General features: G+C 38.3%; 3 gene segments (V, D, J or C); 2 read left to right on the top strand and 1 right to left on the bottom strand.

The window, feature by feature from the left end:
- The first annotated feature begins 16900 nt into the window (after nt 1–16900).
- On the top strand, nt 16901–18749 carry LOC120434985. The segment is given in 3 exon segments: nt 16901–16958; nt 17493–17618; nt 18252–18749. Coding segments are annotated over 3 exon segments (507 nt in total).
- Nucleotides 18750–24451: 5702 nt separating this feature from the next.
- On the bottom strand, nt 24452–25022 carry LOC116316050. The segment is given in 2 exon segments: nt 24452–24801; nt 24894–25022. Coding segments are annotated over 2 exon segments (387 nt in total).
- On the top strand, nt 24982–26911 carry LOC116316044. The segment is given in 3 exon segments: nt 24982–25230; nt 25549–25665; nt 26379–26911. Coding segments are annotated over 3 exon segments (567 nt in total).
- The last annotated feature ends 219 nt before the right edge of the window (nt 26912–27130 follow it).

Below are 27130 nucleotides of genomic sequence, written 5' to 3'. Positions count from 1 at the left end.
AACATGTTATTGCAGTCAGTCGTTTGAGGCTGTAACAAATACATTTTTCTGCATTTTCTGCTCGTTTTAGTTATTCTGCTCATTTGGTTATTTAATTTTGACCTTTGTTGTCATCAGTTACTTTTAAACATGTATTTATGTATGCTGTGATATGAAAACTTATTTCCTATAAGTTAATTTTATTTAAAATGTGAAACACCTTATAACTTTGTGATTTAAAATGTACTGTATAAACAAAATTATTTTTATATTACCTTCTTATGCACAGCAAATTAGAAGTAATACAAAATGTAGTGAGATAAGCATGATATGTTACAGATTCTAAATAGTGTGACTTAATTTAAAATCTTAATGATGGGATCAGGAATGAATACATATTTTAGTTTCCACCTCTGAGAGTAGCCTCAGTGAACCAGTGATGCATGTCAGAGTCTGTATCAGAAGCTCACAGCTGCAACACTGCAAATAGTAACTGAGGGAGGTTTTCGTATGACTCTGTATCACTGTGTCCTACATATTCTCCCATACAGTAGTAATCTCCTGCATTTGCAGCCTGAACTCCATTGATTGTCAGAGTGAACTCAGGCTCAGATCCACTGCTGCTGATATGACTCGGAGTATCAGATTGGCGTCTGCTGATTTTGAAAAACAGCAGTTTGGGAGGCTGTAAAATGATTTGAATCTTGAGGAAAAAACAACAGAAAATGTATCAGGTTAAATCAGAGAAACATGAACAGCACAAACTGAATTAAAAACAAACAAGTAAAAAGTCTCTCACCCTGACTCAGAAAGTCAAACATTATAATCAGAGTTACTGGAAACATCACTTGACCCTGACCACTGCTGAGAGTAGAGCTCCAGCAACACTTCCTGTTGGCATCTGATGTGTTTTATAGTTTGTTGAAGTTACATGTTTCATTTGTTGCAATAATTCTGTAAATGTTTGACTCTTTATTGATGTGCAATTTTATCAGCAAATATTATCCATGCTGTGCTTTAAAACAATGCTGTAAAAAAAGTTGAAATCACAAAGTAAAATCACAGCTTAAGAAAAACAACAACTTTGTGGAAATTTCACAAAACTTTATTAAATACAAATGTTCTATCAAACCTCATATTTCTATCAGAACAATACATTTTTTAAATACAGAAAATGATATATTCCACGTTATAGTTACTATCAGCATTGTATAGTTCATAGAGTATTTTTTCATTAGTAAATCATTAGAATGCATTAGAGTTTATTAGTTTATGTACATAAATAAAAAAAATGCAACTGTTTCAATCAGTGAACTTATTTTAATAACAGACCTGCTGAGGGAGTTTTGATTGAGTGATTGATTGATTGATTGATTATTAATAATTAATTTGTCCCTAGGGAAATTGTTTGCAACATAAATTCACATGACTTGCAACGGGGTGGGGGGCTGGGCAAGAGTTAACCCATGTGGACAGCAGTCTGGTCTTGCTGCCAGTGTTCCGGCGCTGGACAGATCAGCCTGCCTACTTTGGGTTGGAGTAAGCAGTGGGAGTCGTTGGGACACTTTGGGAGGGGGGTGAGTGCATCTCTGTGTCAGTGTATTTGTTTAATTTGAGCAAACAAAATTCATTGCTACATGCAAGAAATGTATTTCAGTGTTGCTATTATCCATATACACACATAATAACAGCCCCTCTCGCTCAGAGGGGCTGTTATTATGTGTGAGAGCAGGTCTGCAGATGTCTGTGAGCACACAGAGCAGAGATCTGAGCAAGAGCAAATGCCAACAACTGAGCAAGAATGAATTTTGTTTGCTGAAATTAAACTTTTCTTCACTCAAAATAATTTTCTCCTCAAAATGCAAAATTTCATCTTGCAAATTTTCTTTAGGTTCGCACAGAATAGAGGCACAAAAATACCACTGTAGCCATCTGCCGTGATCGGTTGGGGTGAGGGATACCTATTTAAATGGTGACTGTAACGAAATACATTTAATCACTTTTTGTATTAAATACGTGACCCTGGTACATGTATTCCGTTACTCCCCAACACTGGAGGCCATAAGAAGATTCTGTTTCTGTACAGTGATGAGCTCTGAAACCTGACTGAAACTCTTCAAATAAGCCATTCCTCTGCAGATGATCTGTTAGCTGTTTGACAACTACTCTTTCAAGAATTTTTGAGATGAAAGGAAGCTAAGACTAATTAGCAAAGACTGCTGGGTCAAGAGAAGGCTTTTTAAGTAAGTGTTTAACTGAAGGCCTGTGGTACATAGCCGATTATTAGAAACACGTTGATCATGTTTAAGATTGAAGAATCAATTAATGGTAGGACTTCTTTGAGCAGTCTTGTAGGAATGGGGTCCAAAAGAGATGCTGATGGTTTGAGGAAGAAGTTACTGAAGTTAACTCAGAAAGACCGATTGCAGAAAAAGACTCAAAATGAATATCAATGGTACTGAAAGTAGTTGCAGATAATGTTACATCTGTGAGACGATTATAAGTATTTTTTTCTCTAATGGTTCAAATTTTATTTGTGAAGAAGTTCATGAAGTCATTTTTAGTTAACATTAAAGGAACGGTTGAGTCAACAGCACTCTGACGTTCTGTCAGCCTGGCTACAGTGCTGAAGAGAAACCTAGGGTTGTTCTTATTTTCTTTAATCAGTGATGAATAGAAAGATGTTCGAGCGTTACAGAGGGCTTTCTTATAATGCAGCAAACTAAAGCTAAATGATGATCTTCTAACTTTGTTTTACGCCATTTTGTCTCCAGCTTATAAGTTATCTGCTTTAAGGTGCATGTTAGAGAGTTATACCACGGAGTCAAGTACTTTTGATTTGAGGTTCTCTTTTTCACATGAGCTACAGTAACCAGAGTCATACTTAATGAGGAGGCAAAATTATTAACAAGATAATCGACCTCTGTTGGAGTAGCGTTCAGATAGCTGCTCTGCTCTGTGTTGGTACAGGCATTGAAGATGATAACAGTGAGTGAATATTTCAAAATTCCCCAAAAGAAGTGTAGATGAGTATTTAGTGCTTGGTGAAGTTACTGTGTTCAGTGGTCTGTGTCAGAGTTTCTTCCTCGTCAGCAGCTGCAGTCAGTTCCTGCTGTAACAGCTCAGTGTCTCTGCAGTCTGACTGAGGGAGGTTTTTGTACGACTACAAATCACTGTGTGAACACATAAGCACTGTTTATTTCATGTAAACTCTGACAGTAGTAAACTGCTGCATCTTCAGCCTGAACTCCACTGATGGTCATAGAGAAGTCAGAGCTGCTTCCACTGCCACTAAATCGAGATGGTGTTCCTGACTGAAGTGTTTTCGCATATCTTATTAGGAGCTTAGGAGTCTGTTCAGACTTCTGCTGATACCAGGCCATACCCTCATCACCATCAGACCATCTCTTAACAGCTTGGCTGGTCCTACAGGTCAAAGTGACAGTGGATCCAGGAGTAAATGTCACTACTGGAGGTTGAGTCACAGTCACCTGACCGCTGCATCCTGCAGACAAAAACAAATCATTCATTTATCAGCAGAAATCAATGAGAGAAAAAGCAGCACATCATGTTTGAAATGTTGCTGAGTGAATGAACCTGTAAAACAGCAGCAGGTCAGCGTCCAGATGAGGATGGTGATGAGAGTCATGGTGGTTGTGCTTTCTGCTGTGTTGACTGACAGATGTGAGTCCTGCAGTGTTGAACTCAAAGGACTATAAACCTTCTCAGTTCTCTGGAGGATCAGCTGATGATGCAAAGCCTCCTCTCTATGGAAATGATTTCTCTCCTCTCAACACACTGAAGGAAACAAGGGGCACAAAATGAGAAGAAAAATTGTTTGAATTAATACCATTAATAATTTTATGCAGTAGAGAAAAACATATTTGGAAACATATTTACGTATTTTTAACACCTGGATTAAAATGGTACTCTGGTTTGTATGCTTACTTTTGATTTTGGTATCAACAAATACAGGATACCTGTATAGCATTCTTAAGTATATTGTCATAGTTTCACAATTCATGATTTTTTGAGGCATTTCTGGTTGCTGTTTTAAACAGTGTTTTGTGTGTTTTAAAAAATTAATATGAGAAAAGGAATGTGAAAATGACGTTTTGTCGTTCAGTTCTTAATACTAAAACTACAGTAATGATAATTATGATTTAAATTCATTAAATAATTTTAAGTCACTTTAGTAAAATCATCTTCTACATTTAATAAGGTGTACTGTGATGTTTTACTTGAAAAAAAGGTTCATTTTCAGTGGTTAGAGGTTTGTTCAGAGAGCAGGAGGTTTTTGTACGGCCACTTAATGAGTTTGTATCACTGTGGAGGACTTTTGGTGGAGGAACCAAACTCATCGTTGGCTGTAAGTACCAGAAATTTCTAATTTTTGATAAACATAGTATTTATTAAGCATTTAAAACAAATCTATTAAACAGAACTTTGATTAAATTCAGTGATTATTATTAATTTCATGGCAACATTTTGGAAGAAACTTTTCTTAAATCAATATTCATTCGGTCTTCTAAGGAACTGAACTTACAGAAAACAAATTTTGATGGTTTTTTTTGGTTAATTTCACTTTAAATATTATCTGGTTACAATATTAAAAGCTGTGATAGTGACGTTTTAGTTCACTTTGATTTAAAATGTATTTTTACTCATGAATTATAAAATAAAAACAAATATTGAATTATGTTTTGTCGACTTATATTAGAAAAAAAAGCAACTCAGTATATTCAGATCAATTTTGTGTTCATGGTTGATCGATTTTAAATGAAGTTTAAAGGAAGTGAAAGAAACAGATGTGAAGTTTTAACTGTATTCTCATGAGTGCTTTAGCTTTGTCAGTTTCAAATAAGAAAATTATCTCAGGGTCAAGTTATTAACTATAACACATCATGAAAAAATAAAGGTTTGATCAGTAATCACTGACAATATATTTATTCAGATGTTTGTACATTTGTATCTCTTTTTTCGGTTATCTTCAACCTTTTCTCCTCCAGCGGGTGTGGTGAGACCCACCCTCACTGTCCTCCCTCCATCCAAAGAGGAAGACAAACAGAGTAGTGCCACTGTGGTGTGTTTGGCCACTGGGGGCTTCCCCTCAAACTGGAATTTGGGCTGGAAGGTGGGGGGCACCAGCACATCCTCAGGGGTTTCAACCAGCCTGGAGGTTTTCTGCAAACATTTGACTTTCTTATGATGTGCATGCTAAGTTTATCAGCTAATATTATACATGTTGACTTTAAAAACATGGTGTAAAAAAAGTAAAAATCACAAAATAAAATCACAGCTTAAGAAAAATCACTTTTGCTTTGTTCTTGGGGAGAAGCTTTTAAAAGCTTATTTGTGTGCAAAGTCAGCGATCGCTGTTGACCTTTGAAACAAAAGATGAAGATACCAACCAAAATCCAGCTTTATACTGGTGAGGAGTTGGAAAATAGCCATCATGGCGAATGGAACATTGGCTTATATATTGCGAAATGTAAAGTCGCTACTGCCCTGCTACAGCTGAACTTTCCACCTCCCAAATACAACTTAAACACCAGATTACAACCCTGTGGTAGGAAAATGATAAAACAACATTTTCATGCATGAAGCACAATCATTGTTTAATTCAAATCAAAGTAGATGAACTTAATTTAAGTTAAAAACTGTGTACAGATACTGGGTTCAATATTTCATTACTAAATGTATTTTCTGTGCATGTTTTTTGACTAAGACTTGAATTTTGAGCCTCTAAGCCCATCCAGTCTTGTTTTTTCAAGGAATTAATACTGCAAAAATCTGACTCAAAATATCATCAAAGAACACCACATCTTTTCTTGCCTCTCTTTGTGGCCTTCTGGCAAACTGTAGAATTAATATTAAAATTTTATTAATCAAATTTAAAACCTTTCATGGCCAGGCTGATGTTTGTGCAGCACCACTGCTAACAGCATGTTATTGCAGTCAGTCTTTTGAGGCTGTAGCAAATACATTGTTCTGCAATTTCTGCCCATTTTAGTTATCCTGATCACGTGGCTGTTTAATTTTGACCTTTGTTGTCATCAGTTACTTGCATTTAAATATGTATTTATGTATGCTGTGATACAAAAACTTATTTTATAGAACTTGATTTAATTTAAAATGTGAAGCACCTTATATGTTGCAGATTCTAAACAGTGTTACTTAATTTAAAATATTCTTGATGATGTGATCAGGAATGAATAAATATTTTAGTTTCCACCTCTGAGAGTAGCCTCAGTGAACCAGTGATGCATGTCAGAGTCTGTATCAGAAGCTCACAGCTGCAACACTGCAAATAGTAACTGAGGGAGGTTTTTGTACGACTCTGTATCACTGTGTGAACTCGGGGCCTCTATATGCTCCCATACAGTAGTAATCTCCTGCATCTGCAGCCTGAACTCCATTGATTGTCAGAGTGAACTCAGGCTCAGATCCACTGCTGCTGAAATGACTCGGAGTATCAGATTCACGTCTGCTGATTTTGTAAAACAGCAGTTTGGGAGGCTGTCCAGGTTTCTGTAGATACCAGCTGAGATCATCATCAACTCCTTTACTGGCTGTACAGCTCAGAGAGACCGTCTGTCCCAAAGCAGCAGCCTTAAACACAGGAGACTGAGTCACAGATGAACTGGCATCTGATCCTGGAAATTAAAATATGTTACTTTGTTAAAATGACAGTGTGATGTCAAGTACAACATAACAGAGAATACACAGAACCACATCACTCATCACCTTGAAGTCTGAGCACGATTGTGATCAGCAGTGGAGTCAGCAACATCATCATCATTATGATTAATCTCACTGTCAGAGACTCTGCACAGATGTTTCCCGCTGGTTCTTCTTAAACTGGTTTAGGATCAGTGAAGCGCAGCGAGCATTCAAAACACAACCTGCAAACAAATACCTGTGTGTGTGTGTGTGTGTGTGTGTGTGTGTGTGTGTGTGTGTGTGTGTGAGAGAGAGAGAGAGAGAGAGAGAGAGAGAGAGAGTGTGTGTGTGTGTGTGTGTGTGTGTGTGTGTGTGTGAGAGAGAGAGAGAGAGAGAGAGAGAGAGAACTGGAGGGAGTGACGGGGTTTGGGGGGATTGTTAGATGCAAAGTGAAATAATCTGTCAACACTGTTATCAGTGATCATCATCTCAGTAGTTTTTTACAGAATCAAAATCAATAGATATGCTCATAGAGCGTCACAATGTTTAGATATTTTTCAATTTTTTCAGTAACAAAAGATCAGGGATGTTTGTAATTTTTCTAACAAACAGCAGGATCAGTGTTCATCAGTGGTTATTTATTAAACTTAAGTTGCAATGGCCTTAATGAAAAAGGCGATTGGATGATTTGAAATTGCTGATTGTTCACTTATTATCTCATTTAGCTTTTTAAAGCTTTCACTGTTGCTGAAATGAAGTCTGTAGGTTGGGGGTGGGGGGTACACTTGTGTTGTGTTTAAGTGGGCTAGTTATTCTCATTGCAGTTGAACACTCTACACCTGCAGCCTTCAGCCAAAGTGAAGGAATTTTTTATACAGCCATAAATCATTGTGTAAACACTTCACTACCATGGTAACCCAGACAATAATAATCTCCGGCATCTACTGCCTGAATATCACTGATGGACAAAGTGTACTGAGAACCAGATCTACTGCCTTGGAGTCAAGATGGAGTTCCTGAGTTTGGGAGGCTGTCCAGGTTTCTAAAGGTACTAAGTCAGTCCAGCAACTCCCTGTGGTGCTGATGGTCACAGTGCCTGACAGGCTTGGCTTAACAGAGTCAGAAAACTATTGGCAAATGACTTTGAAATGAGAACTAAAATGATTTGAATCTTGAAGAAAAAACAACAGAAAATGTATCAGGTTAAATCAGAGAAACATGAACAGCACAAACAGAATTAAAAACAAACAAATAAAATAACTCTCACCCTGACTCAGAAAGCCAAACATTATAATCAGAGTTACTGGAAACATCACTTGACCCTGACCACTGCTGAGAGTAGAGCTTCAGCAGTTACACTGCGACCCAGTGTTTTCCGTTTTTGTTTTAAGTTTTATTCTGGGAATTGTGGCTTTCTGTCTTGTATTTCCTCTTTTACCTCTTTTAAAACACCCACGTCCAGTGTTTAGTGTTCAGTGTTTTGGGTGTTGCTTCACTGTTGTCTTGTCTAATTAGGTTCAGCTGTGTCTCCCTCCTGTGTGCCATTTTCTTGTTACCTTGTGTGTATATTTAGTGCGTGGTTACCTCTGTTCTTCGTCGGAGTGTCTGCGTATCGTTCTGTGTATCATGGCTGTTGCTCATCCTGTTTATCTTCCCCAGTGTCTCTCCAGCTACGTTTCCATGTTTCAGGTTATTTAGTTTTTTGGTCCGCAGATGTCTGTGAGCACACAGAGCAGAGATCTGAGCAAGAGCAAATGCCAACAACTCAGCGAGAGGAGCTGTTATTATGTGTGTATATGGATAATAGCAAACACTGAAATACATTTCTTGCACACAACAATGAATTTTGTTCCCTCAAATTAAACTTTTCTTCGCTCAAAATAATTTTCTCCTCAAAATGCAACATTTGCACTTGCAAATTTTCTTCATGTGCGCTCATAATAGAGGCACAAAAAAACCCAAAAACGCCATAACCATCTGCCGTGACCGGTTGGGGTGAGGGACACCTATTTAAATGGTAACTGTAACAAAATATAATTACTCATTTTTTCTATTAAATATATGACGCCGGTACATGTATTCCGTTACTCCCCAACACTGGAGGCCATAAGAAGATTCTGTTTCTGTGCTGTGATGAGCTCTGAAACCTGACTGAAACTCTTCAAATAAGCCATTCCTCTGCAGATGATCTGTTAGCTGTTTGACAACTACTCTTTCAAGAATTTTTGAGATGAAAGAAAGCTAAGACTAATTAGCTAAGACTGCTGGGTCAAGAGAAGGCTTTTTAAGTAGCTGTTTAACTACTGCCAGCTTGAAGGCCTGTGGTACATAGCCGATTACTAGAGACAGGTTGATCATGTTTAAGATTGAAGCATTAATTAATGGTAGGACTTCTTTGCGCAGTCTTGTAGGAATGGGGTCTAAAAGACATGTTGATGGTTTGAGGAAGAAGTTACTGAAGTTAACTCAGAAATACCAACTGGAGAAAATGACGCTAAATGAATATCAATGGTACTGAAAGTAGCTGTGGATAATATAACATCTGTGAGACGATTATAAGTATTTTTTTCTCTAATGGTTCAAATTTTATTTGTGAAGAAGTTCATGAAGTTATTTTTAGTTAACATTAAAGGAACGGTTGAGTCAACAGCACTCTGACTTTCTGTCAGCATCGCTACAGTGCTGAAGAGAAACCTACACTGTTAGACTTTTCATCGCCACTTTACGGTAACATACTGGCGTCACTGTTGCCAGCGTCATACCGTGACGCCGTGTTACGGTAGCTTACCGTTCTGCAGGATGATACCGTTTTTTGCTGGTGTGGTATAATACTCTTGGACAAATTATGGTAACGCACCGTAGCTTTTTTTTACGGTATCTCACTGGCGTCACTGTCGCCAGTGAGATACCGTTATGTCGTTATGTCGTAAATTACGTCAACAAAGTAACATCATACTGTGATTAAGAAATTGGTATACTACCGTTTATTCACGGTATGTCACTGTAAGCCCGCTGCAAGGTAATAAACTGCAATATATTAACCAGTAACTTACCGTTATCACGCATCATCAGTACCAGAAATATTCATCTCTGCTAGAGGATACCGTGTCCCAACAGGCGGTCATTTACTGTTTAACAGGTCGTAATTTACCGTAATTTCAGTTAACAGTAACATACTGTAAGAGACTGGAGGGTTCCAAAAAAACTGGATGGATGGATGGATGGATAGATAGACACACACACACAAAATATAATTCATGTGCTTTACACCACTTTTTATTTCAGTTCTGATTTTCCTCTGCAGAAATACACATTTCCAAAATCAAAAACTGAAAAGAACTGAAAACATATTTTGATTGAGGAAGCACTTGTTTTTACTAAACCATGTAATCCATTATTTTCTCAGATGGTTGTACAAACAATAACGATATTATGTCATATCCATATCATGGCAGACAACATATGCTCAAGTGTTGGGTTTTCTTAGTTATATTTTGTAGGGTCTTAAACCTACAATGTGAAGTGCCTTGGCATTCATTTTGTTGGCACCATACAAATAAACTGAATTGTAATGAATATAATATCAAGCCCCACACTTCTGCCTTTATATACACTTTGTCCAAAATACTGGCTCACACCACCAAATCAATGCACAAAGCAGGGTCCACAAGGACATGGATGAGCATGTGTGGTGTGAAGGAACTTGACTGACCTGCACTGAACCCTGATCTTGCTTTGTGGACTGAGTTCATTGATTTGTAGGGTGAGCCAATACATGTGACAATTAAAGTGTAAGTAGCTGCAATAATTTTTAACAAACGGGTAAAAGAAGGAAAAAAAAATCAACACTGTTGCACTCAAAAACCTGTTGGACAGAGACAGCGTCTTGCAAGATGGCAAGAGAGCTTGTCTTCATTGTTGCTCATCTTGTGTAAATGTCCAGAAAGCATGGGCCATGGATCATCTGTGGAGACACAGGTAACAACACATTGGTCACTTAAATTATACAAGAAATTCACTAAAATGGCAAAAACAGTTACCTAATTTGAAGTTCTCCACTCAAATTCAGTAAGCCACTGGAGGAAAGTTGTGACATGAGGGTTAATGTGAACAACCTTTAAGCTTCACAGTGGTCCCAGTCTTTCTGCTTGTCCCAACCTTGGAGGTACATTTTGTTCCCTCTTCAGGGTTTATCCTTACAAAAACCTTGCACACGCTGACTCCTGGTATTCCAGGTTCAATACATAGAATGAACCAAAGAAGACTGACATTGCATCAGCAAAGATGTTCTCTTTGTCCAGCTCAACAATTACATGCCCTCTGCACTCACCATCCAGCAGGTGGCGGTCATTGAACTTTGTCCTTAAATGTATAGGGGCAACATGTTGTCATTATGCAACATAAAATAATTTCAATACTTCACTTCTTCACACTGTCTAGATAGTCATAAAGCAAATAGCTATGTACAGTTAATTATTAATGGCCTTATGTACATAAGTCCGTTTTAACATATTATAATTGTACATAATTGGGAATTATTCTGCCCATTAAACACACCTAACAAAGAGTCAGCCCAGTTAAATTACCGGAGATGAATCAACTGTATGGTTATTTTGGAGTTTATAGTTTGTTCTGCTGTTAAACTTTACAGTATTGACTTCAGTATTTTTGCTGTTGGTGTAGCTAGATTACTATGTTGATCAGTAATATGTAATGTGAAATTTGATATTGTTACTTTGCTGGATTCACTGAGACACATGTCCAACAACCTTGGTTTATAAAGGAAATTACAGAGATTTGAGCTAACAAAACAGAGACTGGATACCTGTGTCCACAAAAAGCTCCTGTGCCAAACAGAAATTTTAATATGGTCTAATCAGCTCTATTTCATAAATGACTTCTTACCAAGCATAATCAGCCTTGGGGTGCTTGGCAGGCTTTTAACATGCAAACTGAACAATATAAATTTGCGTGCACTGAAGCCACAAAATTTAGAAATACACAGTTGCAAAAAGTTCAGTGACCAATTACCTTTCCTGAATGACATATACAATGCAAAAATAAGAGTATTGTCAATAGGGACCAATTCCCAGTTTTTACATGATCAAAATTATTCACAAAAGGCTTCAATAAACAGAAAATGTGTGCCGACAAGAGAGCAGTGCACAAAACGAAAAGATATTTGAGCTCGACGCTTTAATGGGTTTAACATGACTTAGTCAGCACTCCGCACCGTACAGGTAGTACAAGCACACCTGAAAACACTGACCAGCTAACAGCTTTAAGCATTTGGGCGCAACCTCGGTAGTTCACCGATTCACCTGTTGCAAACGTCCAAGTTTCTATCAAGTCTCATAAATCCATCGGCAACTATTACCTAACTAGTCTTTTGAGTCTCCACATTCATAGCTATTGACATTTTGTCTTAGCATTTGAATGAAAATATCCTGGTAGGGTAGCTTAAAAGTCAAAACAAACAGTAATAAGAACGCATTTCGGACTTCTCTCGAATAAGTGAAAAAACACTTACCTTCAGACTGATTAGCTGGTTCCGATCCAACTTTAATGTGTCCCATGTCAGTCCGTTTTAGGGAAAAAGTGTTAAGTGGTTTCATTTAATTTTGGGATACTCCCGCATGGACGAGCAATTTGGAGTCTAGCAGAGTTATCACGAATAGCATACGATCTTCAGATATAATCCAATCAACCTTGCATTTAACCCGATTGAACATCCAGTTACCTCTGACTACTTCTAAGTTGCACATGTTAACGGTCTCATCATCACTCTGTGCTGCAGCGAACTGGATCTGTGGCACAGAATAGTTGATGGTCATGTTGTTCTCCTGCTTTGCAGCTTTGTTTGAGTGTGAATTGCGGCTTAAACGTGCAAAACTAAGAGAAGCAGATCAATATTTTCTTCTTGTTGTTATTTAATGGTGGTTGGCAACCAGCGAAAGGAGCATTAACCACTCGAGCAATATTTTCTATCCCCATTGTTGTTTTGAAAGTGAATACCCGACGTGTGCGTCATACGTCACGTTGTACGTCAGGTGAAGGTGTGGTGTCAGCTATCGCACCTGTCGCATTAAAAAGCTTTGAAAACGTAACAATTGATTTAAAAACACAACCCAACGCGCTAAACTGTGATAATGTGCAGAGCATATTATTAGGTTAGTTCACTGTAGTTAGGCAGAGGTGTCTTAAAAAGTACCACCTTATACAAAACAAATGAAGGTCCAGAAAGAATAAGAAGAGAAAAAGGAACACCATGCTAAATTAAGTCATTTTAAACATTACTCTAAATGTAGCCATTAGTATTTGTTGCTGGCCATACAAAAATAAGTATACTTCAATTATATTTCCCAAGTATACCTTACCTAGTACGTATACTAATAATGCTTCTTGGGACTATATTGGCCCCGTTTTAGTACATAACAGTATTCTTGAAATTAACTTTTAGATGTACTTTTTGTTCACCATAATTGTACTAGCATAATGTCATAATGTCTACAAGAGTATAATTAAAATATACGCGACTCTATCACAATACTAACCTTACAAGTATACTATTAATTAATAGTATTACTAATGTTTCACATTGTTTGACTTAGCAAATACATTTATTAATATATGAGGTTCCATTCAGTTCAAGGAATTAAATTTTAGTGTGGCTGCAACTTACTCCTTAAGTTAAAAATTATGCTGTAGTTTATATGTTATACTACTTTCACAGTGAATCACATTTTATGGTAATACACTCTGAATGAGGATTTAAGTAATTACTTTTAGATCTACAGTAGAAAACAACAGAAATCCGGATGGTGTAATAGTATAATCTCAGTAACATCACCAGTTGTTACATTTGCTGTATTTTACAGCTGTTTCCATGAGTACGGTGAGTTACCGTAAAAATAATGTAATCTCATGGAATTTTCCCACAATTACATGCAAATTACAGTACTAAACTGCTAACATCCTTTAGAGTTTTTTACTGTTGATTTTGCAGTACTAAGCTATGGAAATTACTGCAAAGGCTAACAGTGTAGGGTTGTTCTTATTTTCTTTAATCAGTGATGAATAGTAAGATGTTCTAGCGTTACAGAGGGCTTTCTTATAATGCAGCAAACTAAAGGTAAATGATGATCTTCTAACTTTGTTATATGCCATTTTGTCTCCAGCTTATTAGTTATCTGCTTTAAGGTGCATGTTTGAGAGTTATACCACGGAGTCAAGTACTTTTGATTTGAGGTTCTCTTTTTCACATGAGCTACAGTAACCAGAGTCATACTTAGTGAGGAAGCAAAATTATTAACAAGATGATCGACCTCTGTTGGAGTAGCGTTCAGATATCTGCTCTGCTCTGTGTTGGTACAGGGCATTGAAGATGATAACAGTGGGTGGATTATATTCTTAAATTTAGTTACAGCACTTTCAGAAAGACATCTACTGTGATGAAGTCTACTCTCCACTGCTGTGTAATCAATTATTGCACTTAGAAAAGGATTAGACAAGACAAGGTTTTCAGGAAACACTGTTAAATGTTCAGTTTCTATGCCATATGTTAAAATAAGATCTAGAGTGTGATTAAAGTGGTGGGTGGGTTCTTTTACATTTTGAGAGAAGCCGATTGATTCTAATAACGGATTAAATGCCTTGTTGAGGCTGTCATTTTTAGCATCTACATGAATGTTAAAATCACCCACAATAATTATTTTATCTGAGCTGAGCACTAAATCAGATAAAAAGTCTGAGAAATCAGGCAGAAACTCTGTGTAAGGCCCAGGTGGACGATAGATGTGAACAAATAAGACTGTTCTTTGGGGGGTTTTCCAGCTAGGGTGAACAAGGCTAAGCATCAGGCTTTGAAATGGATTAAAACTCTGTCTTGGTCTGTGGTTGGTTAATAAGCTGGTGTGGAAAATTGCTGCCACACCGCCCCCTTCGAGGATTCTTGGGGGTGTTGATTCATTTAAACTAACACAATCATCCTGCTGTAACTCAGACTTATTCTTCCTGCCCTTTAATACAGACCTGGAATTGTCTTCAGCAGGACTACATCAATCAGGCATAACACTTGCCTGATATTGGTTGGTCCCATTTTTGCTGCTAAAACAGCCCTGAACAGTTGAGACATGGACTATATTAGATCTCTGAAAGTGTCCTGCTGTATCATTCAATTCCTGTAAGTTGTAAGGTGGGGCATCCATGGATTGTGATCCATGTGATCCATGTTTTTCAAGCGCATCTCACACATGTTTTGTTGGGATTGAAATCTGGAGAATGTGGAGACAAAGTCAACACTGCAAACTCATTGTTGTGCTCCTCAAACCATTTTGGAACCATTTTTACTTTGCAGGAGAACACATTATCCTGCTGAAAGAGGCCACAGCGAATAGGGAATATGATTTCTACGAAAAGTCTGCTACAATGCTTAGGTAGGAGGTAAGTGCCAAAGTAGAATCCACATGGATGGCAGGACCCAAGGTTTCCCAAAAAGATCACACTTCCTCCTACAGTGCATCCTGGTGTTCTCCAGTTAAGCAATGCACACACATGTTATTTAAAAGAACATGTGATTAATCAGACTACATTCGCATGCCCATTGTTGGCGCTTTTAATGGTGGGCACCCTGACTGGTCTGTGGCTATGCAGCCACACACACAACAAACTGTGAGATAAGATAAGAAGAAGAGATAATCAGTGTTATTCACTTTACCTGCCATTGGTTATAATGATATGCCTGATCGGTGTAAATACAGAACTTCTTACAGTCCTTTTGCATAGCAAGTAAATAATATCTTTCTGTGTGTGTGATGGCTGCAAATGCAGTGACACTAAATGAAAAAAAAAAAATACATATATATGGAAAAGAAAAAAAGTGACATTACAGTGTTTTCATCTGCTGACAATCAATCTTTTTTTTTTTTTTTTTTTTAGAAAAAACCCTCCCCAGGAACATGGCTTTGGTGGGCTGGCAGAACATACTACCTAAACTTGTTATGATTTATTAAACTTCTTTTTTCTTTTTGTCACATGCACATGTTTTATCCACATGATGTAACCCAAAAAACCAAAGAAGGAACCTGATGTCCAGTGCCAGGAAAGCTTATTAACTCTAATCTCATTATGATCTGATGACGAGATCATGATTTCTTACATATGACAGACTGACACCCACGATAGTCAACACATCATGAGCTTATTGCGATAACCACAGCTTGTCCTTTTGGTACTTTAAGTTTTGTACTGACAGAACTACTGATACAGCAGCACTCCGAGGCTTAGCCAAGAGAATTGGTTGAAAGTAGATCTGTGGTAATGCAAAGATCAGAGAGGCTGGGCATGAACTCACAGTGGGAAAAGCAAAAGGAACACACCTGCTGCTCTGATCAATATGATTTTTGAAGAAAACTTTGTGTGAGAGAGATCACTGCTAAAAAGTGTTGACAACAACAAGTTAAAGCTTCGTTCAAGCTTTAATGATCTTCTTGGGACGATATTGGGAATATAAAGCTTAAAAAATAGAAAAACAAACAATAAAGCCTTAATGCAATGTGACTATTAGGGGAATGTAAAATGAAACAAGGAAACTGTGAATTGGTGGAACCAGATGTTTAAAAATAAATCCTTATTTCAAAATTCCCCAAAAGAAGTGTAGATGAGTATTTAGTGCTTGGTGAAGTTACTGTGTTCAGTGGTCTGTGTCAGAGTTTCTTCCTCTTCAGCAGCTGCAGTCAGTTCCTGCTGTAACAGCTCAGTGTCTCTGCAGTCTGACTGAGGGAGGTTTTTGTACGACTACAAATCACTGTGTGAACACTGCAGCACTGTTTATTTCATGTAAACTCTGACAGTAGTAAACTGCTGCATCTTCAGCCTGAACTCCGCTGATGGTCATTGCTGCATTCACTCCGTCTCCTCGGCCAGAGAATCGAGAAGAAAATTCACTTGTGGGTTTTGTACCCAAGTAAATGACCAACTTTGGAGCTGCTCCAGATTTCTGCTGATACCAAGCTACGTCACTATCTCCATCTGTGTAAGTGTCAACAGCTGGGTTGGTCCTACAGGTCAGAGTGACAGTGGATCCAGGAGTAAATGTCACTACTGGAGGTTGAGTCACAGTCACCTGACCGCTGCATCCTGCAGACAGAAACAAATCATTCATTTATCAGCAGAAATCAATGAGAGAAAAAGCAGCACATCATGTTTGAAATGTTGCTGAGTGAATGAACCTGTAAAACAGCAGCAGGTCAGCGTCCAGATGAGGATGGTGATGAGAGTCATGGTGGTTGTGCTTTCTGCTGTGTTGACTGACAGATGTGAGTCCTGCAGTGTTGAACTCACAGGACTATAAACCTTCTCAGTTCTCTGGAGGATCAGCTGATGATGCAAAGCCTCCTCTCTATGGAAATGATTTCTCTGCTCTCAACACACTGAAGGGAACTTTGCGGCACAAAATCAAAAGAAACTAATACCATTAAAGATTTTATGGAATAGACGAAAATAATTGGAAACATATTTACGTATTTTTAACACCTGTGGGAGTCTGGTTTGTATGCTTACCTTTTGATTTTGGTATCAACAAATGCAATATACCTGTAAAACTGTCTTAAGTATAGCCTCATAATTCATGATTTTTTAAAGTTTTTCTGTTTGCTGTTTTAAACAGATTTTTGTTTGTTTGTGTGTGTTTTAAAAGTATGTTTAGGTTTATGTGAAAATTAAGTTTTGTCTTTCAATTCTTAATACTAAAGATACAATTATGATAATTATGATTTAAATGGATTAAATAATTTTAAGTCACTTAAGTTAAATCGTCTTCTACATTTAATAAGGTGTACTGTGATGTTTTATATTAAAAGGTTCATTTTCAGTGGTTAGAGGTTTGTTCAGAGTGCAGGAGGTTTTTGTACGGCCACTTAATGAGTTTGTATCACTGTGGTTGACTTTTGGTGGAGGAACCAAACTCATCGTTGGCTGTAAGTACCAGAAATTTCTCATTTTTGAAAAATGTAGTATTTATTAAGCATATTTTTAACCTACAAAACAGAACTTTGAAGAAATTCAGTGATTATTATTAAGTTGATGTCACAATTTTGAAATGAACTTTTCTTAAATTAATATTCATTCAGTCTTTTACATAACACAAAACAACAAATTGTAATGTTCTTTTAGTTATTTTTGCTTCTTTCAATATTGTCTGGTTAAGATATTAAAAGCTGTAATAGTGACGTTTTACTTCACTTTGATTTGAAATGTATTTTTACCACTAAATAAATAAAAACAAATATTGAATTATGTTTTGTGGAGTTCTGTTAGAATCAAAAATACTTTTCTCAGTATATTTAGATCAAGTTTTTGTTCATGGTTGATCAATTTCAAATTAAGTTTAAAGGAAGTGAAAGAAACAGATGCGAAGTTTTAACTGTATTCTTATGAGTACTTTAGCTTTGTCAGTTTCAAATAAGAAAATTATCACAAGGTAAAGTTATTAACTATAGCACATTATGAAATAATAAAGGTTTGATCAATAATCACTAACAATATATTTATTCAGATGTTTGTACATTTGTATCTCTTTTTTCGGTTATCTTCAACCTTTTCTCCTCCAGCGGGTGTGGTGAGGCCCACCCTCACAGTCCTCCCTCCATCCAAAGAGGAAGACAAACAGAGTAGTGCCACTGTGGTGTGTTTGGCCACCGGGGGCTTCCCCTCAAACTGGAAGCTGGGCTGGAAGTTAGGGGGCACCAGCACATCCTCAGGGGTGTCAACCAGCCTGGAGGTCTTGGGGACAGACGGCCGCTACAGCTGGAGCAGCACCCTGAGCCTCTCTGCAGACCAGTGGAGGAAGGCGGGCTCAGTGAGCTGTGAGGCCAGTCTGAGTGGACAGAGCCCCGTCACTCAAACCCTGGACCCTGACCAGTGCTCAGAGTAGAGCTTCAGCAACACTTCCTGTCTGCATATGATGTGTTTTATAAGTTTGATGAAGCTACATGTTTCTGCTGTCGCGATATTTCTGCAAACATTTGACTCTCTATTGATGTGCATGCTAAGTATATCAGTTAAAATTGTCCAAGTTGTTTTTTAAAACCATGGTGAGGCTGTGTGAGGATCTAAACGTATTCTACGCTAGATTCGACACAGCGAACACCAGGAGACCGGACAGTGTGCGCACCGCGGATGACGTCAGTGCGCACACTGTGTCTGAGGAGGATGTGCGGAGGTACTTCAGGAGAGTGAACCCACGCAAAGCTACTGGTCCGGACGGGATTCCCGGCCGCGTCCTCAAGTCATGCGCGGCTCAGCTGGCTGGAGTGTTTACACACATCTTCAACCTTTCCCTCTCTCTGTCTGTAGTCCCAGCCTGCTTCAAAATGGCCACCATCGTCCCTGTACCCAAATCCTCCACCATCTCATCATTGAACGACTGGCGACCTGTAGCCCTGACCCCTATCGTGAGCAAATGCTTCGAGAAGCTGGTCAGGGACTTCATCTGCTCCGCACTACCCGACTCACTGGACCCTCTACAGTTCGCATACCGCCCACAACAGGTCCACTGATGATGCCATAGCCCTGACACTCCATGCTGCCCTGTCACACCTGGAGAAGAGAGACACGTATGTGAGAATGCTGTTTGTAGATTACAGCTCAGCATTCAACACCATCGTTCCCTCGAAGCTGGACAGGAAACTGCAGGATCTAGGACTGAGCAGCTCCCTCTGCAGCTGGATCCTTAACTTCCTGTCTGACAGACGCCAAGTGGTCAGACTGGGCAGCACCACCTCATCCCCATCACACTGAACACTGGTGCTCCACAGGGTGTGTACTGAGCCCTCTCCTGTACTCACTCTACACCTACGACTGCACGGCCACTGACAACTCCAACATCATTGTGAAGTTTGCGGACGACACTACAGTGGTGGGTCTTATCACCAACGGTGATGAGACGGCCTACAGGGAGGAGGTCAGCGCCTGACCCACTGGTGTCAAGACAACCATCTCACCCTCAACGTCGCAAAAGACAAAGGAGTTGATAGTGGACTTCCGGAGGTGCAGAGGAGTACACACCCCATCACCATCAACGGCGCCGCTGTGGAGAGAGTGAGCAGCTTCCGCTTCCTTGGTGTACATCTGGCTGAGGATCTTACGTGGTCAGTACACATAAACAAGACAGTGAAGAAGGCGCAGCAGCGCCTCTTCTTTCTCAGGAGACTGAAAAGATTCGGCATGAGCCCCGCATCCTCAGGACCTTCTATCGCTGTGCCATTGAGAGCATCCTCACTGGATGCATCACCACCTGGTATGGCAACACCACCGCTTACAACCGCAAAGCTCTCCAGAGAGTAGTGCGGTGTGCTGAACGGATAATTGAGGTGAGCTTCCTCCTCCAAGACATCTACAGGAAGCGGTGCCTGAGGAAAGCGGGAGGATCATCAAGGACTCCAGTCACCCCAGCCATAAACTGTTCAGACTACTTCCATCAGGAAGGAGGTTCTGCAGCATCCGTCCCGAACCAGCAGACTGAGAGACAGCTTTTTCCACCAGGCCATCAGACTGCTGAACACGTCATAGACACCTCACCCTCACTACTGGAACTTCAACATTATGCACTCCATACTGTACATTAATGCCACTGTTTTGCACATACCTACCTCTGTATATTTTATATTTTATATATCTTATTTTATTGTTTACTCTATTTCATTTGTAAAACATGTATATACACACTCACACACACACACACACACACACACACGTAGAAAAACATATTTAGTACACACATTCAGTAATGTATATACCTTTATATATGGTACATATATTTATTACTTTTTAGATTAACCATTTTTATATTTTGCTTGTTGCACGTTATTGTATTTTGCACAACTCTGTTGCTTGTGAAGCTTGCACACAAGAATTTCACTCGCATGTACTGTACCAGTGTACCTGCACATGTGACGTGACAATAAAGGTGATGTGATGTGATGTGATGTGGTGTAAAAAAAAGTAAAAATCACAAAATAAAATCACAGCTTAAGAAAAATCACTTTTGTTTTGTTCTTGGGGAGAAGCTTTTAAAAGCTTATTTGTGTGCAAAGTCAGCGATCGTCATTGACCTTTGAAACTAAATATAAAGATACCAACCAAAATCCAGCTTTATACTGGTGAGGAGTTGGAAAATAGCCATCATGGTGAATGGAACTTTGTCTTATATTGCAATATGTAGCTGAGTCTCTGCTGCCCCACTACAGCTGAACTTCCCACCTCCCAAATAAAACTTTAACACCTAATTCCAACCCTGTGGTAGGAAACTGATAAAACATTTTCATGCATGAAGCACAATCATTGTTTAGTTCAAATCAAAGTAGGTTAATTTTATTTAAGATCAAAACTGTGTACAGGGTCTGGGTTCAGTATTGGGTTTTGATTACTAGACATATTTTCTGTGCAAGTTTTTTGACTAAGACTTGAATTTTGAGCCTCTAAGCCCATCCAGTCTTGTTTTTTCAAGGAATTAATACTGCAAAAATCTGACTCAAAGTATCATCAAAGAACAACACATGTTCTCTTGCCTCCCTTTGTGGCCTTCTGGCAAACTGTAGAATTAATATTAAAATTTTATTAATCAAATTTAAAGCCCTTCATGGCCAGGCTGATGTTTATGCAGCACCACTGCTAACAACATGTTATTGCAGTCAGTCGTTTGAGGCTGTAACAAATACATTTTTCTGCATTTTCTGCTCGTTTTAGTTATTCTGCTCATTTGGTTATTTAATTTTGACCTTTGTTGTCATCAGTTACTTTTAAATATGTATTTATGTATGCTGTGATATGAAAACTTATTTCTTATAAGTTAATTTTATTTAAAATGTGAAACACCTTATAACTTTGTGATTTAAAATGTATTGTATAAACAAAATTATTTTTATATTACCATCTTATGCACAGCAAATTAGAAGTAATACAAAATGTAGTGAGATAAGCATGATATGTTACAGATTCTAAATAGTGTGACTTAATTTAAAATCTTCTTAATGATGGGATCAGGAATGAATACATATTTTAGTTTCCACCTCTGAGAGTAGCCTCAGTGAACCAGTGATGCATGTCAGAGTCTGTATCAGAAGCTCACAGCTTTAACACTGCAAATAGTAACTGAGGGAGGTTGTTGTATGACTCTGTATCACTGTGTCCTACATATTCTCCCATACAGTAGTAATCTCCTGCATCTGCAGCCTGAACTCCATTGATTGTCAGAGTGAACTCAGGCTCAGATCCACTGCTGCTGATATGTCTCGGAGTATCAGATTGGCGTCTGCTGATTTTGAAAAACAGCAGTTTGGGAGGCTGTCCAGGTTTCTGAAGGTACTAACTAAGTCCAGCAACTCCTTGTGGCACTAATGGTCACAGTGCCTGACAGACTTGGCTTTACAGAGTCAAAAAACTATTGGCAAATGACTTTGAAATGAGGACTAAAATGATTTGAATCTTGAGGAAAAAACAACAGAAAATGTATCAGGTTAAATCAGAGAAACATGAACAGCACAAACTGAATTAAAAACAAACAAGTAAAAAGTCTCTCACCCTGACTCAGAAAGTCAAACATTATAATTAGAGTTACTGGAAACATCACTTGACCCTGACCACTGCTTAGAGTAGAGCTTCAGCAACACTTCCTGTTGGCATCTGATGTGTTTTACAGTTTGATGAAGTTACATGTTTCATTTGTTGCAATAATTCTGTAAATGTTTGACTCTTTCTTGATGTGCAATTTTATCAGCGAATATTATCCATGTTGTGCTTTAAAACAATGCTGTACAGAAAATGATATATTCCACGTTATAGTTACTATCAGCATTGTATAGTTCATAGAGTATTTTTTCATTAGTAAATCATTAGAATGCATTAGAGTTTATTAGTTTATGTACGTAAATAAAAAAATGCAACTGTTTCAATCAGTAAACTTATTTTAATAACAGACCTGCTGAGGGAGTTTTGATTGATTGATTGATTGATTGATTGATTGATTGATTGATTGATTGATTGATTGATTATTAATAATTAATTTGTCCCTAGGGAAATTGTTTGCAACATAAATTCACATGACTTGCAACGGGGTGGGGGCTGGGCAAGAGTTAACCCATGTGGACAGCAGTCTGGTCTTGCTGCCAGTGTTCCGTGCTGGACAGATCAGCCTGCCTACTTTGGGTTGGAGTAAGCAGTGGGAGTCGTTGGGAGGCGTTGGGACGCTTTGGGAGGGGGGTAAGTGCATCTCTGTGTCAGTGAATTTGTTTAATTTGAGCAGACAAAATTCATTGCTACGTGCAAGAAATGTATTTCAGTTTTGCTATTATCCATATACACATATATAACAGCCCCTCTCGCTCAGAGGGGCTGTTATTATGTGTGAGAGCAGGTCTGCAGATGTCTGTGAGCACACAGAGCAGAGATCTGAGCAAGAGCAAATGCCAACAACTGAGCAACAATGAATTTTGTTTGCTGAAATTAAACTTTTCTTCACTCAAAATAATTTTCTCCTCAAAATGCAAAATTTCATCTTGCAAATTTTCTTTAGGTTCCCACAGAATAGAGGCACAAAAATACCACTGTAGCCATCTGCCGTGATCGGTTGGGGTGAGGGATACCTATTTAAATGGTGACTGTAACGAAATACATTTAATCATTTTTTGTATTAAATATGTGACCCTGGTACATGTATTCCGTTACTCCCCAACAGTGGAGGCCATAAGCAGATTCTGTTTCTGTACAGTGATGAGCTCTGAAACCTGACTGAAAGTCTTCAAATAAACCATTCCTCTGCAGATGATCTGTTAGCTGTTTGACAACTACTCTTTCAAGAATTTTTGAGATGAAAGAAAGCTAAGACTAATTAGCAAAGACTGCTGGGTCAAGAGAAGGCTTTTTAAGTAAGTGTTTAACTGCTGGCAGCTTGAAGGCCTGTGGTACATAGCCGATTATTAGAGATACGTTGATCATGTTTAAGATTGAAGAATCAATTAATGGTAGGACTTCTTTGAGCAGTCTTGTAGCAATGGGGTCTAAAAGACATGTTGATGGTTTGAGGAAGCAGTTACTGAAGTTAACTGAGAAAGACCAATTCCAGAAAAAGATTCTATATTAATATCAATGGTATTGAAAATAACTGTAGATAATATTACATCTGTGAGATGATTATGAGTATTTCTTTCTCTAATGGTTCAAATTTTATTTGTGAAGAAGTTCATGAGTCATTTTTAGTTAACATTAAAGGAATGGTTGAGTCAACAGCGCTCTGACTTTCTGTCAGCCTGGCTACAGTGCTGAAGAGAAACCTAGGGTTGTTCTTATTTTCTTTAATCAGTGATATAATATAATGCAGCAAACTAAAGCTAAATGATGATCTTCTAACTTTGTTTTACGCCATTTTGTCTCCAGCTTATAAGTTATCTACTTTAAGGTGTGTGTTTGAGTGTTATAACAGCGAGTCAAGTACTTTTGATTTGAGGATCTCTTTTTCACATGAGCTACAGTAACCAGTCATACTTAGTGAGGAGGCAAAATTATTAACAAGATGATCGACCTCTGTTGGAGTAGCGTTCAGATAGCTGCTCTGCTCTGTGTTGGTACAGGCATTGAAGATGATAACAGTGAGTGACTATTTCAAAATTCCCCAAAAGAAGTGTAGATGAGTATTTAGTGCTTGGTGAAGTTACTGTGTTCAGTGGTCTGTGTCAGAGTTTCTTCCTCTTCAGCAGCTGCAGTCAGTTCCTGCTGTAACAGCTCAGTGTCTCTGCAGTCTGATTGAGGGAGGTTTTTGTACGACTACAAATCACTGTGTGAACACATAAGCACTGTTTATTTCATGGAAACTTTGACAGTAGTAAACTGCTGCATCTTCAGCCTGAACTCCACTGATGGTCATAGAGAAGTCAGAGCTGCTTCCACTGCCACTAAATCGAGATGGCGTTCCTGACTGAAGCTTTTTCACATATTTTATTAGGAGCTTTGGAGTCTGTCCAGACTTCTGTTGATACCAGTACATACCCTCATCACCATCAGACCATCTGTAAACAGCTCGGTTGGTCCTACAGGTCAGAGTGACAGTGGATCCAGGAGTAGTTGTCAGAACTGGAGGTTGAGTCACAGTCACCTGACCGCTGCATCCTGCAGACAAAAACAAATCATTCATTTCTCAGCAGAAATCAATGAGAGAAAAAGCAGCACATCATGTTGGAAATGTTGCTGAGTGAATGAACCTGTAAAACAGCAGCAGGTCAGCGTCCAGATGAGGATGGTGATGAGAGTCATGGTGGTTGTGCTTTCTGCTGTGTTGACTGACAGATGTGAGTCCTGCAGTGTTGAACTCACAGGACTATAAACCTTCTCAGTTCTCTGGAGGATCAGCTGATGATGCAAAGCCTCCTCTCTATGGAAATGATTTCTCTGCTCTCAACACACTGAGGGCAATGTGGGGCACAGAATCAGAAGAAAAATTGTTTGAGTTAATACCATTAATAATTTCATGCAGTAGAGAAAAACATATTTGGAAACATATTTACGTATTTTTAACACCTGGATTAAAATGGCACTCTGGTCTGTATGCTTACTTTTGATTTTGGTATCAACAAATACAGGATACCTGTATAGTGTTCTTAAGTATTTTATCATAGTTTCACAATTCATGATTTTTTGAGGCATTTCTGGTTGCTGTTTTAAACAGTGTTTTGTGTGTTTTAAAAAATTAATATGAGAAAAGTAATGTGAAAATGACGTTTTGTCGTTCAGTTCTTAATACTAAAACTACAGTAATGATAATTATGATTTAAATTCATTAAATAATTTTAAGTGATTTTAGTAAAATCATCTTCTACATTTAATAAGGTGTACTGTGATGTTTTACTTGGAAAAAAGGTTCATTTTCAGGGGTTAGAGGTTTGTTCAGAGTGCAGGAGGTTTTTGTACGGCCACTTAATGAGTTTGTATCACTGTGGAGGACTTTTGGTGGAGGAACCAAACTCATCGTTGGCTGTAAGTACCAGAAATTTCTAATTTTTGATAAACATAATATTTATTAAGCATTTAAAACAAATCTATTAAACAGAACTTTGATCAAATTCAGTGATTATCATTGATTTCATGGCAACATTTTGGAAGAAACTTTTCTTAAATCAATATTCATTCGGTCTTTTAAGGAACTGAACTTACAGAAAACAAATTTTGATGGTTTTTTTTGGTTAATTTCACTTTAAATATTATCTGGTTACAATATTAAAAGCTGTGATAGTGACGTTTTAGTTCACTTTGATTTAAAATGTATTTTTACTCATGAATTATAAAATAAAAACAAATATTGAATTATGTTTTGTCGACTTATATTAGAAAAAAAAGCAACTCAGTATATTCAGATCAATTTTGTGTTCATGGTTGATCAATCTTAAATGAAGTTTAAAGGAAGTGAAAGAAACAGATGTGAAGTTTTAACTGTATTCTCATGAGTGCTTTAGCTTTGTCAGTTTAACCTGACAGTTAAAGTTTCTGCAGTCCCCTTCAGCCTGTTACCCACTACTCTCTACCTCACCTTTGGACTTTTGATAATATGAAAATTATCACAAGGTCAAGTTATTAACTATAGCACATCATGAAATAATAAAGGTTTGATCAGTAATCACTAACAATATATTTATTCGAATGTTTGTACATTTGTATCTCTTTTGTATTTGTATCTACCTTTTCTCATCCAGCGGGTGTGGTGAGACCCACCCTCACAGTCCTCCCTCCATCCAAAGAGGAAGACAAACAGAGTAGTGCCACTGTGGTGTGTTTGGCCACCGGGGGCTTCCCCTCAAACTGGAATTTGGGCTGGAAGGTGGGGAGCACCAGCACATCCTCAGGGGTGTCAACCAGCCTTGAAGTCTTGGGGACAGACGGCCGCTACAGCTGGAGCAGCACCCTGAGTCTCTCTGCAGACCAGTGGAGGAAGGCGGGCTCAGTGATCTGTGAGGCCAGTCTGAGTGGTCAGAGCCCCGTCACTCAAACCCTGGACCCTGACCACTGCTCAGAGTAGAGCTTCAGCAACACTTCCTGTCTGCATATGATGTGTTTTATAAGTTTGATGAAGCTACATGTTTCTGCTGTTGCGATATTTCTGCAAACATTTGACTTTCTTATGATGTGCATGCTAAGTTTATCAGCTAATATTATCCATGTTGACTTTAAAACCATGGTGTAAAAAAAGTAAAAAACACAAAATAAAATCACAGCTTATGAAAAATCACTTTTGCTTTGTTCTTGGGGAGAAGCTTTTAAAAGCTTATTTGTGCGCAAAGTCAGTGATCGCTGTTGACCTTTGAAACTAAAGATAAAGATACCAACTAAAATCCAGCTTTATACTGGTGAGGAGTTGGAAAATAGCCATCATGAATGTAGCATGGTCTTATATATTGCCAAATGTAGCTGAGTCTCTGCTGCCCTGCTACAGCTGAACTTCCCACCT

This window comes from Oreochromis aureus, linkage group 19 (genome assembly GCF_013358895.1).
Source record: "Oreochromis aureus strain Israel breed Guangdong linkage group 19, ZZ_aureus, whole genome shotgun sequence".
NCBI lineage: Eukaryota > Metazoa > Chordata > Actinopteri > Cichliformes > Cichlidae > Oreochromis > Oreochromis aureus.
This window is presented reverse-complemented; position numbering and strand designations above follow the sequence as displayed.